Source organism: Morus notabilis, unplaced genomic scaffold (assembly GCF_000414095.1).
Source record: "Morus notabilis unplaced genomic scaffold, ASM41409v2 Scaffold349, whole genome shotgun sequence".
In the NCBI taxonomy this organism is placed as follows: domain Eukaryota; kingdom Viridiplantae; phylum Streptophyta; class Magnoliopsida; order Rosales; family Moraceae; genus Morus; species Morus notabilis.
This window is the reverse complement of record NW_010363521.1, coordinates 86,976-97,196: the sequence shown is the minus strand read 5'-3', so window position 1 is coordinate 97,196 and position 10,221 is coordinate 86,976. Positions and strand designations below refer to the sequence as shown.

Sequence of the window (10,221 nt, the reverse complement as noted above, 5' to 3'; positions counted from 1 at the left end):
AATTAGCATTCTATTCTTGATTAGCAATTTTTAGGTGAAGTATCTAGGAGTAGAAGCTATGATTAGCTTGGCTATTGAGTGAGTGTTTGAATTGGAAATAAGGTTAGTATTACCCTTATTATTGTTTTTGTAAATAAAAGCATGAAGCCTCACATTGTTTTAGACTTTCAGTTATCAATTCTCAAATGGAGGGTAGTATACCACAAGGTAAAGCAATATGGGACCCCGAGACTGTGGATGTGTTTTGTGATTTGTGTATTATAGAGGTGGAAGCTGGACGCTGTCCTGGAACTCATTTGGATAAAGTTGGATGGGAAAATTTAATTCGGAAATTTAATGAAGCAACTAAACGAGTATATAAAAGACGACAATTGAAGAATAAATGGGATGCTTTGAAGAATGATTGGAAGCTTTGGAAGGAACTTATTAGTAAAGAAACTGGTCTAGGTTGGAACATTAAGAAGAATACTATTGATGCATCTGAGGAGTGGTGGCATAATAAATTGCAGGTATACAGAATTATAGGATTTGTCATTCTTTATTCTAGTATTGGACTAGGCAGCTTAATTTTTTCAAATGCTCTTGCAGATTCATCCCAACGCAGCGAGGTTTCGCACTCGGGGAATTGAACCACTGTTAGAAGAAAAGTTAAATAGGATGTTCATGAATACTGTGGCCACAGGAGTGTATTCTTGGACACCATCTTTTGGACAAGTGCCATGTGAGTCTGATAAAGGTGAAAATGATAAATCTAGTCTACCTGAACAACTTGAGAGTAGTGGTGAGTCAGGTGAACCAATCCGAAGTGAACTGGCACAAGCTCGTAAGAATAAGAGGTCAATTGAGAGAGATGAGAGACAAAATAAAGTCAAGAAAGGAAAAGGAAATGTGAAGGTTGGAGGGGCTGCTAAATTGTCTCAACAAATTGATCGCCTTGTCGATATAGTTGAGAGTAGAAGTACTGGATCATCGATTGCGCCATCTGACACTGGAAACTGTAGCATGGCAAAAGTTGTTGAAGTTCTAGATTCATTACCAGGATTACAAACTGGAAGCGAGTTGTATTTCTTTTCGGTTCACTTGTTGTTAGACAAGTGTAAGAGAGACGCATTTATGGCTTTTAAGAAACCTGAGGTGAAGCTCAATTGGCTTAAGTTTGAACATGGGCTAGGATCCTCCACTTAGATTTCCATTCCTCATTTCCTTTTAGTGGGGTTTTCTTGTTGTATTATAGGTTGAGACAGTTATTCTCTTTTTTTTTTTTTGAATGACAGGTTTATTGTTGTTGCTAAAGATGGCTGACAATGGTGATGAGTTTACAAATTTCACCAATTTGAATGACAGGTTTATTGTTGTTGCTAAAGATGGCTGACAATGGTGATGAGTTTACAAATTTCACCAATTTGAATGACAGGTTTATTGTTGTTGCTAAAGATGGCTGACAATGGTGATGAGTTTACAAATTTCACCAATTTGAATGACAGGTTTATTGTTGTTGCTAAAGATGGCTGACAATGGTGATGAGTTTGATCTACAATTTACATGTCTCATTGCTCGACTCATTGAATATTACTACAACACGTATGTTCATAAGAATCCGTGTATGAACTCTTCACAAACGGGAAACATGTGGGTGACGGAATTATTAAGAGGGCATGAAATTAGAAGTTATAGGATGTTTAGAATGGATAAGAACGTGTTTTTGAAGCTATGTAATGATCTACAGAGTAAGTATGGATTACAGGGATCAAGGAATATGTGTGCAACTGAAATACTTGGAATGTTTTTATTCATTTTGGGTCAGGGTGCGGGGAATCGTTCAGCACAAGAGCGATTTCAACGCTTTGGTGAGACTGTGAATAGATATTTTAATTATGTTTTAGAAATTGTATGTCGTATGAGCATCGATATTATACAGCCTCCAGATCTAGAGTTTAATGACATACCAATAGAGATACTGACGGATCGTAGATATATGCCACATTTTAAGGTAAAATCATACTTTTAATATGCTTCATTCCCTACTAAAAGCATACTTTTTATATGCTTCATTCCCTATTAAAATTATGTTTATTTATACATTAAAAATTCTTCTTTTTAGAATTGTATTGGTGCGATAGATGGCGTGCATATTCAAGCTACAATACCACCAGAAGATTAGGTGCCATTTATCGGAAGAAAGCGTGTGCCAACCCAAAATGTGATGGCTGCTTGTGATTTCAGTATGAAATTTATATATGCATATGCAGGTTGGGAAGGTAGTGCCCATGATACAAGAATATTCTTATCAGCACTACGTAACCGACATTTGAAATTTCCAAAACCACCTGAAGGTTAAAACATTGCCTATATTTTATATTATATATGTTTTACATTTTACTAATTCTCGTGTTTTTATTTTAATAGGTAAATATTATTTAGTTGACGCGGGTTATCCACAATTGAAAGGATTTCTTGGACCTTATAAAGGAGAACGATACCATTTACCACAATTTTGAATGGGTCGTCGACCAATGGGCAGTAAAGAGGTATTCAACCAAGCACATTCTTCTCTTCGAAGTGTCATTGAACGCACTTTTGGTGTTTGGAAGAAAAAATGGAAAATTTTGAGAGACATGCCTAATTATTCATTTAAGAAGCAAGTAAAAATAGTTATTGCAATAATGGCGCTTCATAATTATATTAGGATGCATGATCTGATCGACATTTTCAAGAAATGGAGGCTAATCTAGATGTTTTCGCTTATGAAGAGCATCAACTGGAGGATAATGTAGAAAAAGATGAAGCTTCACTATCACAAGAAATGGTTGAAGTACGAGATCAGATTACGACAAGTTTAATGAACACGGCTTAATTCTTTTGATGGCTCTGTCACTTTTTGAACATGGAATGTACTTTTTTGTTCACAAATTGATTACTCACTAATACTCCTTGTAGTGAGTAATCAATTTGTATACTTTTGTATAACGAAACAATTTATAATGATTTAGGAATCGTATACTTTTTTCTTTTTGTAATATACTTTATTATTACTTTATTATTACTATGTGAATTATAATTAATTATCATGAAAAAAAAAAGAATTAATTATCATAAATTTATTGTTAAAAAAAGTAAAATCATAGCATTATGTTTTTTTAAAGCTAAATAAATATTTCTAATTATTAAAAACAATTATATATATTTAACTTTCATACCATGTCTATTTTGGTCATTTTACATACCCACAACAATTCTACATCAAAATTTACTAAACACTATTACACTGATTTTAGAACCAGCACAACTACTATAATTACAATTTACCAAACACTCAGCGGATTCTTGTAACAGCAGCTTCTTCCTTCAGCACAACTAAAAGCAATTAATTTAAAATCCGCAGCAATACCAAACTAAGCCTAAAGCCGCTACTCAGGCCGCTCTTGCGGCTAATTACGCTCGACCTATGCAATGTAGGGTAGGCATGGATCTCACAATGATGTGTACATGACCGACCCTTTGAATCATTCTTGCAACTTATTATCAGAAGCTTTCCTAATTTCATTTCATCAACGAATACATAAGAAATTGCACTCACTGACACTAGTTTCCAAGACTGAAACAGGGATGTATGAAGCAGGTTATTCTATTCAATTAAGCTTCATATAATCCAATTATCATCAGGTCAAAAGAATTCATGCCTCAGACAATTAAGATTAATACACGCTTCAAGTTTAAAGGTACAAACATTTGTAATCTTCATTAAAGATCACCTGGCCAATTTGAGGACTTAGTAAAACAAAATCACATATGCAGTCAACCAGCTTAACATGTCCAGACCACTCGAGATGATCAAGTTCAGCAGTTTGATTTATCAGATCTCTAAGATGCATCAAGCTCTGCAGACACTAGAAAGGAGTTAATTAAACAATGATTATCATGATATAAATCTTTTGTAAACGACTTTATGATTGATGAAAACTTTGTTGAATATCAAAAACGATTTACTAACAAATACAAGTATGATAATAAAGTATTGTTTAAAAGAAAATTTAAAAAATAAAAAGAAAGGAAGATAGACGTCTTGAAACAAGAAAAATACTACCAAAAATAAATAAATAAATAAACAAAAAGCTCAAGGGCAGAATAGATAATAATAGTAGACATAGTTTACACAACATAGGATAGCGTAAAGATAATGTAAGAGTGCAAATGATATTTACTCTATTGTGCTCTCAAAAACAACAACAACAACAATAATAACCAAAAACTAAAAAAAATAAAAAAACAAAACAAAACAAACAAACAAATAAATTTTGCTTTTCTACAAAGCATAATTGCTCACATTATTTACATTAGAAGGAGAACTGAAAAGACCTGTTCAGATTTCATATCCAAAGAAGAAGAGACCAGTTTTAGCTTTCCTACTATCGTTCAAGGATAATAAAGTCTCCAGCAAAGCACAGATAGCAGCTAATGTGCTGATACAATCAAGCTTAAGACTGTAGTGAATCTCAATCATGCACAATATTGATCTGCAAAGAAAACACGTAAAGACCTGTTATTTTACACATTTAACATGAGGCACTAAATATGCCTCTCTGAATTCTGCAGTAACTTTTACTTTCAGTATTAGGTTGTCTCGTACCAAATCAGTAAAATTTGAAGATGGCGACCAGTAGGGATGTTGACAAAGGTTGTACAGAATTCTTTCGCGAACCTATTTGACAATAGAGAATAAAAAACAGTATACATATGGGGGTAAAAGAACAGAAGTGATAGAATTTTTAAGTTTAGTGCAAGCCATACAGAATAAGTATGCAATGTACCTTTGAATTGCATTCTTTGTCCATGAGTTCAAACAAAATATCCCATGTAACAACGTGTAGAACAGAGAAAAATCCCGAAATAAGTGATATCATGTTAAACTTCCATTTCTCAACAGACGAAGATATACCACTGGAACGTTTCCCACAAACAGCTAAAATATCAACATCTCCAGCATCATCATTCACATCTAACTCCAGGTCCATAATTCTACTTTTACTACTATCGAAAGGGGACATACTATGTACAGGAGTAACAGATGCAGATAAGCCTTGCAGCATCTTTTCGGACTGAAAAACTGTTGAACTGTTGCAATATTTTTCATATCCTTTAGCAAGTTCTTTTAGAAGTCTCTCAATTGATTGCATAACTGCATCTGTGCATCATATAGTGCAATATCCGTACAGCTTTGATCTCTCTGTTCAACAAATAGAGGAGAAGAGACAAAACTCCCAAAGGAAGTAACAAGAGCACGGTCACCAACAAAAAAGTCATAGCTAAAGCAACCAGATGAAAGATCATTTTGGTTACTCTGGATTACATCAACAGCACGATCCAGCAATTCCAACAGGTGCTGGCCTACTTTTGAGGGGAATGGTGAAATTCCCTCTCCTTGCCTGGAAAGAACCAGAGGCATGTAAACCATAAAGAAAAGAAAATTAAAAAAAAAAGGAAAATCAATGAGAAAATATGACGTTCCAAACCATAATGAACTTCCTAGCGTAGACATAACATGATTTGAAAAACAGAGAATATCATGAGAAATTAGTTTTCTAGATGGAGCCTATATATTCACTCCTGAGAACCTCAAACCAAAGGGCCTAAGAACACCAAATTCCTGTTCTAGCCCTTCCCTCCCCTACCCTTCTCTAGTTCTGGACTCTGTTTCAACATCCAACTACCAAATAAAAAGTCACTTGAGCAGAAAAATCTCCCAACCAAAACGGATAAGGAACATATTTGAAAAGAAAAACCAGCAAAATCCTTAGTTTGAAAAACCCAAAAAGCCGTCCAATATTTAGTTCTTGCCCAAATATCACCAACGTCTTCAACTTTTTCAAATATGCATTTCTTCCTCTATAACCATAGCGCCCAAGTGACAACTTGTACAGCCAATATCTTCCAATAAGTAAACTATCAATCATCAATCATCAAATCAGTATTTCTGTCTAGATTTGTCCAAGAAATTAGAAACTCCCAAAAATGCTATACCACAAGTTTATAGAGAAAGGACAATGAAGAAAAAGATTATCCATTGACATTACCAGAGGATGAGAAAGGTAAGGTATTCCCATTCGTGATCGTATTAAGTTTACTAAGCACAAGTACCCAATTAAACACTTGAATTTTAGAAGGAACTGACGTTTGAAAATGGCAGAATTTGAAAGGGGATAAGGAACAATTATCAACCAGGAATTTGAAGAACGGTTTATAGGAAAACAAACCCGATCCGTCAAATTTCCACATCCATCTATCCGAGATACATTCACACAACTTCACTCCTCTGAAACATAACAACAATTCCACAACCTCCCCCATTTCTCTATCACTAGGCTCTCTAAAAAAGTGGAGATTCCAAGAAGCTCTATTTTCAGGTTTGACAAGGAAAAAGACAAATTGGTTCATTGTGGATTGAAGAAATTCTATATAGGCTCAGAAACTAACTAGAGAAAGACCCATCCATACATTGTCCCAAAATCTCGCTCACCTCCCATCACCCACTTTCAACTTTAATATGCGCTACAAAATCACAACATAATAACTGTATTGCTCCAAGGGCACTTATATGTCACCCCCACAACTTCTCCAGCCTCCCACACGCCACTATTACTACCATATTTTCCTTTTATCACACTGCCATAACGAATTCAGATCACCCAGAAATCTGCATCTGCCATATATCATTTTTTATGGGAATGGGGATCTAAGATTGCTATTGTAGGTTTTTTTTTTTTTTTTTTTTTCCTTTCTGATAGAGGACTCCTTGTCCTATATTTTCTGTACTTTTTTGGCTATTGCTGAAGTTTCTTGTTTCTGATTTTAAAGAAATGAATAAGGAAACACAATGCTTAAGCATGAAATACCTTATCCACAAAACAATAAAATAAAAAGACCAGCACCCACCATGACCAAATTTGAATTTGGAGAATGGAGGGAATAGGGAAAATGAGGACCATACCTCACAAAGTATGAGCCATGGACCAAGTTTGACAAGAGAGTGCACGAAAACAACAAGTCTGACAGAGGCCTAGCTTCAATATCTTTGTCAACTAGAGTTGCAAGAACAAAAGTCTCCATTTCAAGCAGTAGGGGATCTCTCAACTGCCACGGAAGGTGTGCACTTGGATGGCTTGAGGATGAAGAAACCAAATAAAATTATCAAATGGTCGACATAAGTGAAAAACACATTTTAACTTCAATTATAAAAAAGTTTCATAAAACGAAAGTCAGATACCTTAACAGAGGACTCTGTATCAATATTCACAAGTACTTCAATGGAGCATTCAAAAAGTTCGTGCACATAATCTTGCTCAAGTTCCTCTGCCTACAATAAATTACCTACTTTAAGTTAGCTAGTAGTAACTAGTATGTATACGCTCATAAACCATTGCTACCATGACAGATTACCTTAACCCAGTCATTCATAGCCCCATTAACATCTTGAGGAGCATAGAATGGAGGAAGTCGATTGTGGCATTGCTTAAAAGGTGCACAACCAGTAGAAAGAGAATAAACAGCTGCAGGCAACAACAATACCAGGTGCTCGTTGAACATGGAAGATTCCTGCATATGAAGACCCAATGGGTAAGATTATGGAATAACTAGAAGTTTTTTTTTTTTTTTTTTTTTTTTGAAAAGAAACAACCTTTATTAAGATCTATAATAAATTATTCTATCTGGTTGAAAGAAATGTGGAAAATGAAATAAAACACGTTGAACAAATATAGTGCCAGTCACCGATACAAAAAAGAGATAGTTGCAGGATTCGTAGTGTTTACATTTTATTTTCAATTGGTAAATACTCCATTCCTTTATGTTGTCAATGACTTTTGCAAAACAACAAAAACAGACCTGCCAGTTAAAATGACCCAAAACTGCTTTCAGAAGGCTTTTCCGAAGATGTAAAATGTCTCGAATATCACCCTGCATAAAACAAAGATAGTGATGCATTATACATGTCTGCCTCATTTCCTTGATTCAAAGTTCAAACTTCATGCTGCCTATAACCACAAATGAGAAAGGCCAAACATCAGCGTCTAACTCCAGAATAGACTCGTCGAGGACAAGAGCCAGTAAGACCAGGCTAACTCAAATCACAATCCAGTACCGAGTTTCTCTGCAAGTGTTCCCATGTCTAACTAAGTTTGTGTGAGCATGAGATGTGTACACGCTGCACATGAATACCAGTAAGACCACGCTACCTAAAATCACAACCCAGTACCGAGTTTCTCTGTAAGTGTTCCCATTTCTAACTGAGTTTGGGTGTGCATGAGATGTTTACACAATGTAAATGAGTACCAGTAAGACCACGCTAACTAAAATCACAATCCAGTAACAAGTTTCTCTGTAAGTGTTCCCATGTCTAACTGAGTTTGCGTGTGCATAAGATGTTTACACGCTGTAATGAATGCCAAAGCAGAAACTAAGTTAACCCAACCGAATATAAACATAGATCATATTAGGCTACACTATTTAAACTCAGATGCATGTCAATAAGAGGCTGCCTCTAAATCACATGCGCTACAGAACATTTGTGAGAAATTGTGAATGAAATTCTCTTTATTTCTGGTTCAATATTACAGCCAATAAATATAGGATTACAATGAGAAACATAAACTAGAAACTACCTAAAATAGGAAACGGTGAATGAATACCAAATCCTCTATTCTAGGAAACTAATTACAATTACTTTACAGCTAGCACTCCTCTGTAAATCAGAGAAGATCCGGATCCTAGAGATCACAAAGAATCCGGATTTCCACACTCCCCCTCAAGCTAGGTTGTAGATGTTGAGCAATCCTAGCTTGGAATTAAGTTCATCAAAAAACTTCCTGGGTATGGCCTTAGTTAGAATATCTGCTATTTGTTGAGTGGTTGGAATGTATTGGAGTGATATCGTTTCAGCCTCTATCTTCTCTTTGATAAAGTGTCTGTCAATCTCGACATGCTTTGTTCTGTTGTGATGAACCGGATTCTTTGCTATGCTGATAGCTGATTGATTGTCGCATAACACTCTCATAGGTTTTGCAATGGGAATCTTTAGTTCACAAAGTACCCTCTTCAACCACATTCCTTCACAGATACCATGAGCTAGTGCCCTGAACTCTACCTCCGCACTACTTCGAGACACTACTGGCTGCTTTTTGCTTCGCCATGTAACTAGGTTACCCCAGACATATGTACAATATCCGGAAGTTGATCTTCTATCTGTAACAGACCCAGCCCAATCTGCATCAGTGTAGATCTCAATCTCCCTCCTTTCAGACCTTTTAAAGAATAATCCTTGACCTGGTGTCATTTTTAAGTATCTTAGGATCTTGTATACTGCCTCCATGTGTTCTTCTGTTGGGTCATTCATAAATTGGCTCACCATACTAACAGCAAAACTAATATCCGGTCTAGTGTGGGAGAGATAAATGAGTTTCCCAACTAACCTTTGATACCTTCCTTTGTCAATTGGTGCGCTTTCTTCCCAGTTTTATGTTGGGATCCATAGGAGTGTCAGCAGGCTTGGATCCAAGCATCCCTGTTTTGTTCAACAAGTCCAGCACATACTTTCGCTGAGAAACTGAAATTCCCTTTCTTGAACAGGCTACCTCCATTCCTAGAAAGTACTTAAGTGTCCCCAAGTCCTTGACCTCAAATTCCCTTGCTAAAAAACTCTTCAGTTTGGTTATTTCTTCCAGATTATCTCCAGTCAGAATTATGTCGTCAACATACACAATGAGAATTGCCTTTTTTTCAGAGGCTGCATGTTTGACAAACATAGTGTGATCTGTCTGACATTGATCATACCCAAATCCTTTTACAACTTTAGTGAACCTGTCAAACCATGCCCTTGGTGATTGCTTTAGGCCATATAGCGACTTTTTGAGTTTGCACGCTTTGTTGGATGTTGTTCCACTCTCAAATCCTGGTGGTATCTCCATGTACACTTCTTCTTCTAAATCCCCGTTGAGGAAAGCATTCTTCACATCAAGCTGAAATAGCGGCCAGTCTAGATTGGAAGCAAGAGAAAGTAACACCCGAACTGTATTAAGTTTTGCAACAGGGGCAAAGGTCTCCTGGTAATCAATTCCGTAAGATTGAGTAAACCCCTTAGCAACAAGTCGAGCCCTAAATCTGTTTATACTGCCATCAACATTGTGTTTGATTGTGAAGATCCATTTACAACCAACCGGGCGTTTGTCTGCT

General features: G+C 36.0%; 1 protein-coding gene across 4 annotated transcripts in view; it reads right to left on the bottom strand.

Moving 5' to 3' along the window:
- Positions 1 to 3,519: 3,519 nt before the first annotated feature.
- Positions 3,520 to 10,221, bottom strand: part of LOC21391244 (serine/threonine-protein kinase ATM) — an 11,287-nt gene continuing 4,585 nt past the window's right edge. Inside the window, exons 4-11 of one of the 4 annotated variants that reach the window (XM_024169740.1) lie at positions 7,879 to 7,950; positions 7,435 to 7,590; positions 7,262 to 7,351; positions 6,986 to 7,156; positions 4,809 to 5,423; positions 4,628 to 4,699; positions 4,325 to 4,514; positions 3,520 to 3,887 (exon numbers count right to left, since the gene is read on the bottom strand). In XM_024169740.1, the coding sequence (XP_024025508.1) occupies positions 7,106 to 7,156; positions 7,262 to 7,351; positions 7,435 to 7,590; positions 7,879 to 7,950 (369 nt within the window). In that variant the 3' untranslated portion in view covers positions 3,520 to 3,887; positions 4,325 to 4,514; positions 4,628 to 4,699; positions 4,809 to 5,423; positions 6,986 to 7,105. The remainder of the gene's footprint in view (positions 3,888 to 4,324; positions 4,515 to 4,627; positions 4,700 to 4,808; positions 5,424 to 6,985; positions 7,157 to 7,261; positions 7,352 to 7,434; positions 7,591 to 7,878; positions 7,951 to 10,221) is intronic. The other 3 variants (XM_024169741.1, XM_024169739.1, XM_024169738.1) reach the window with 3 other exon arrangements.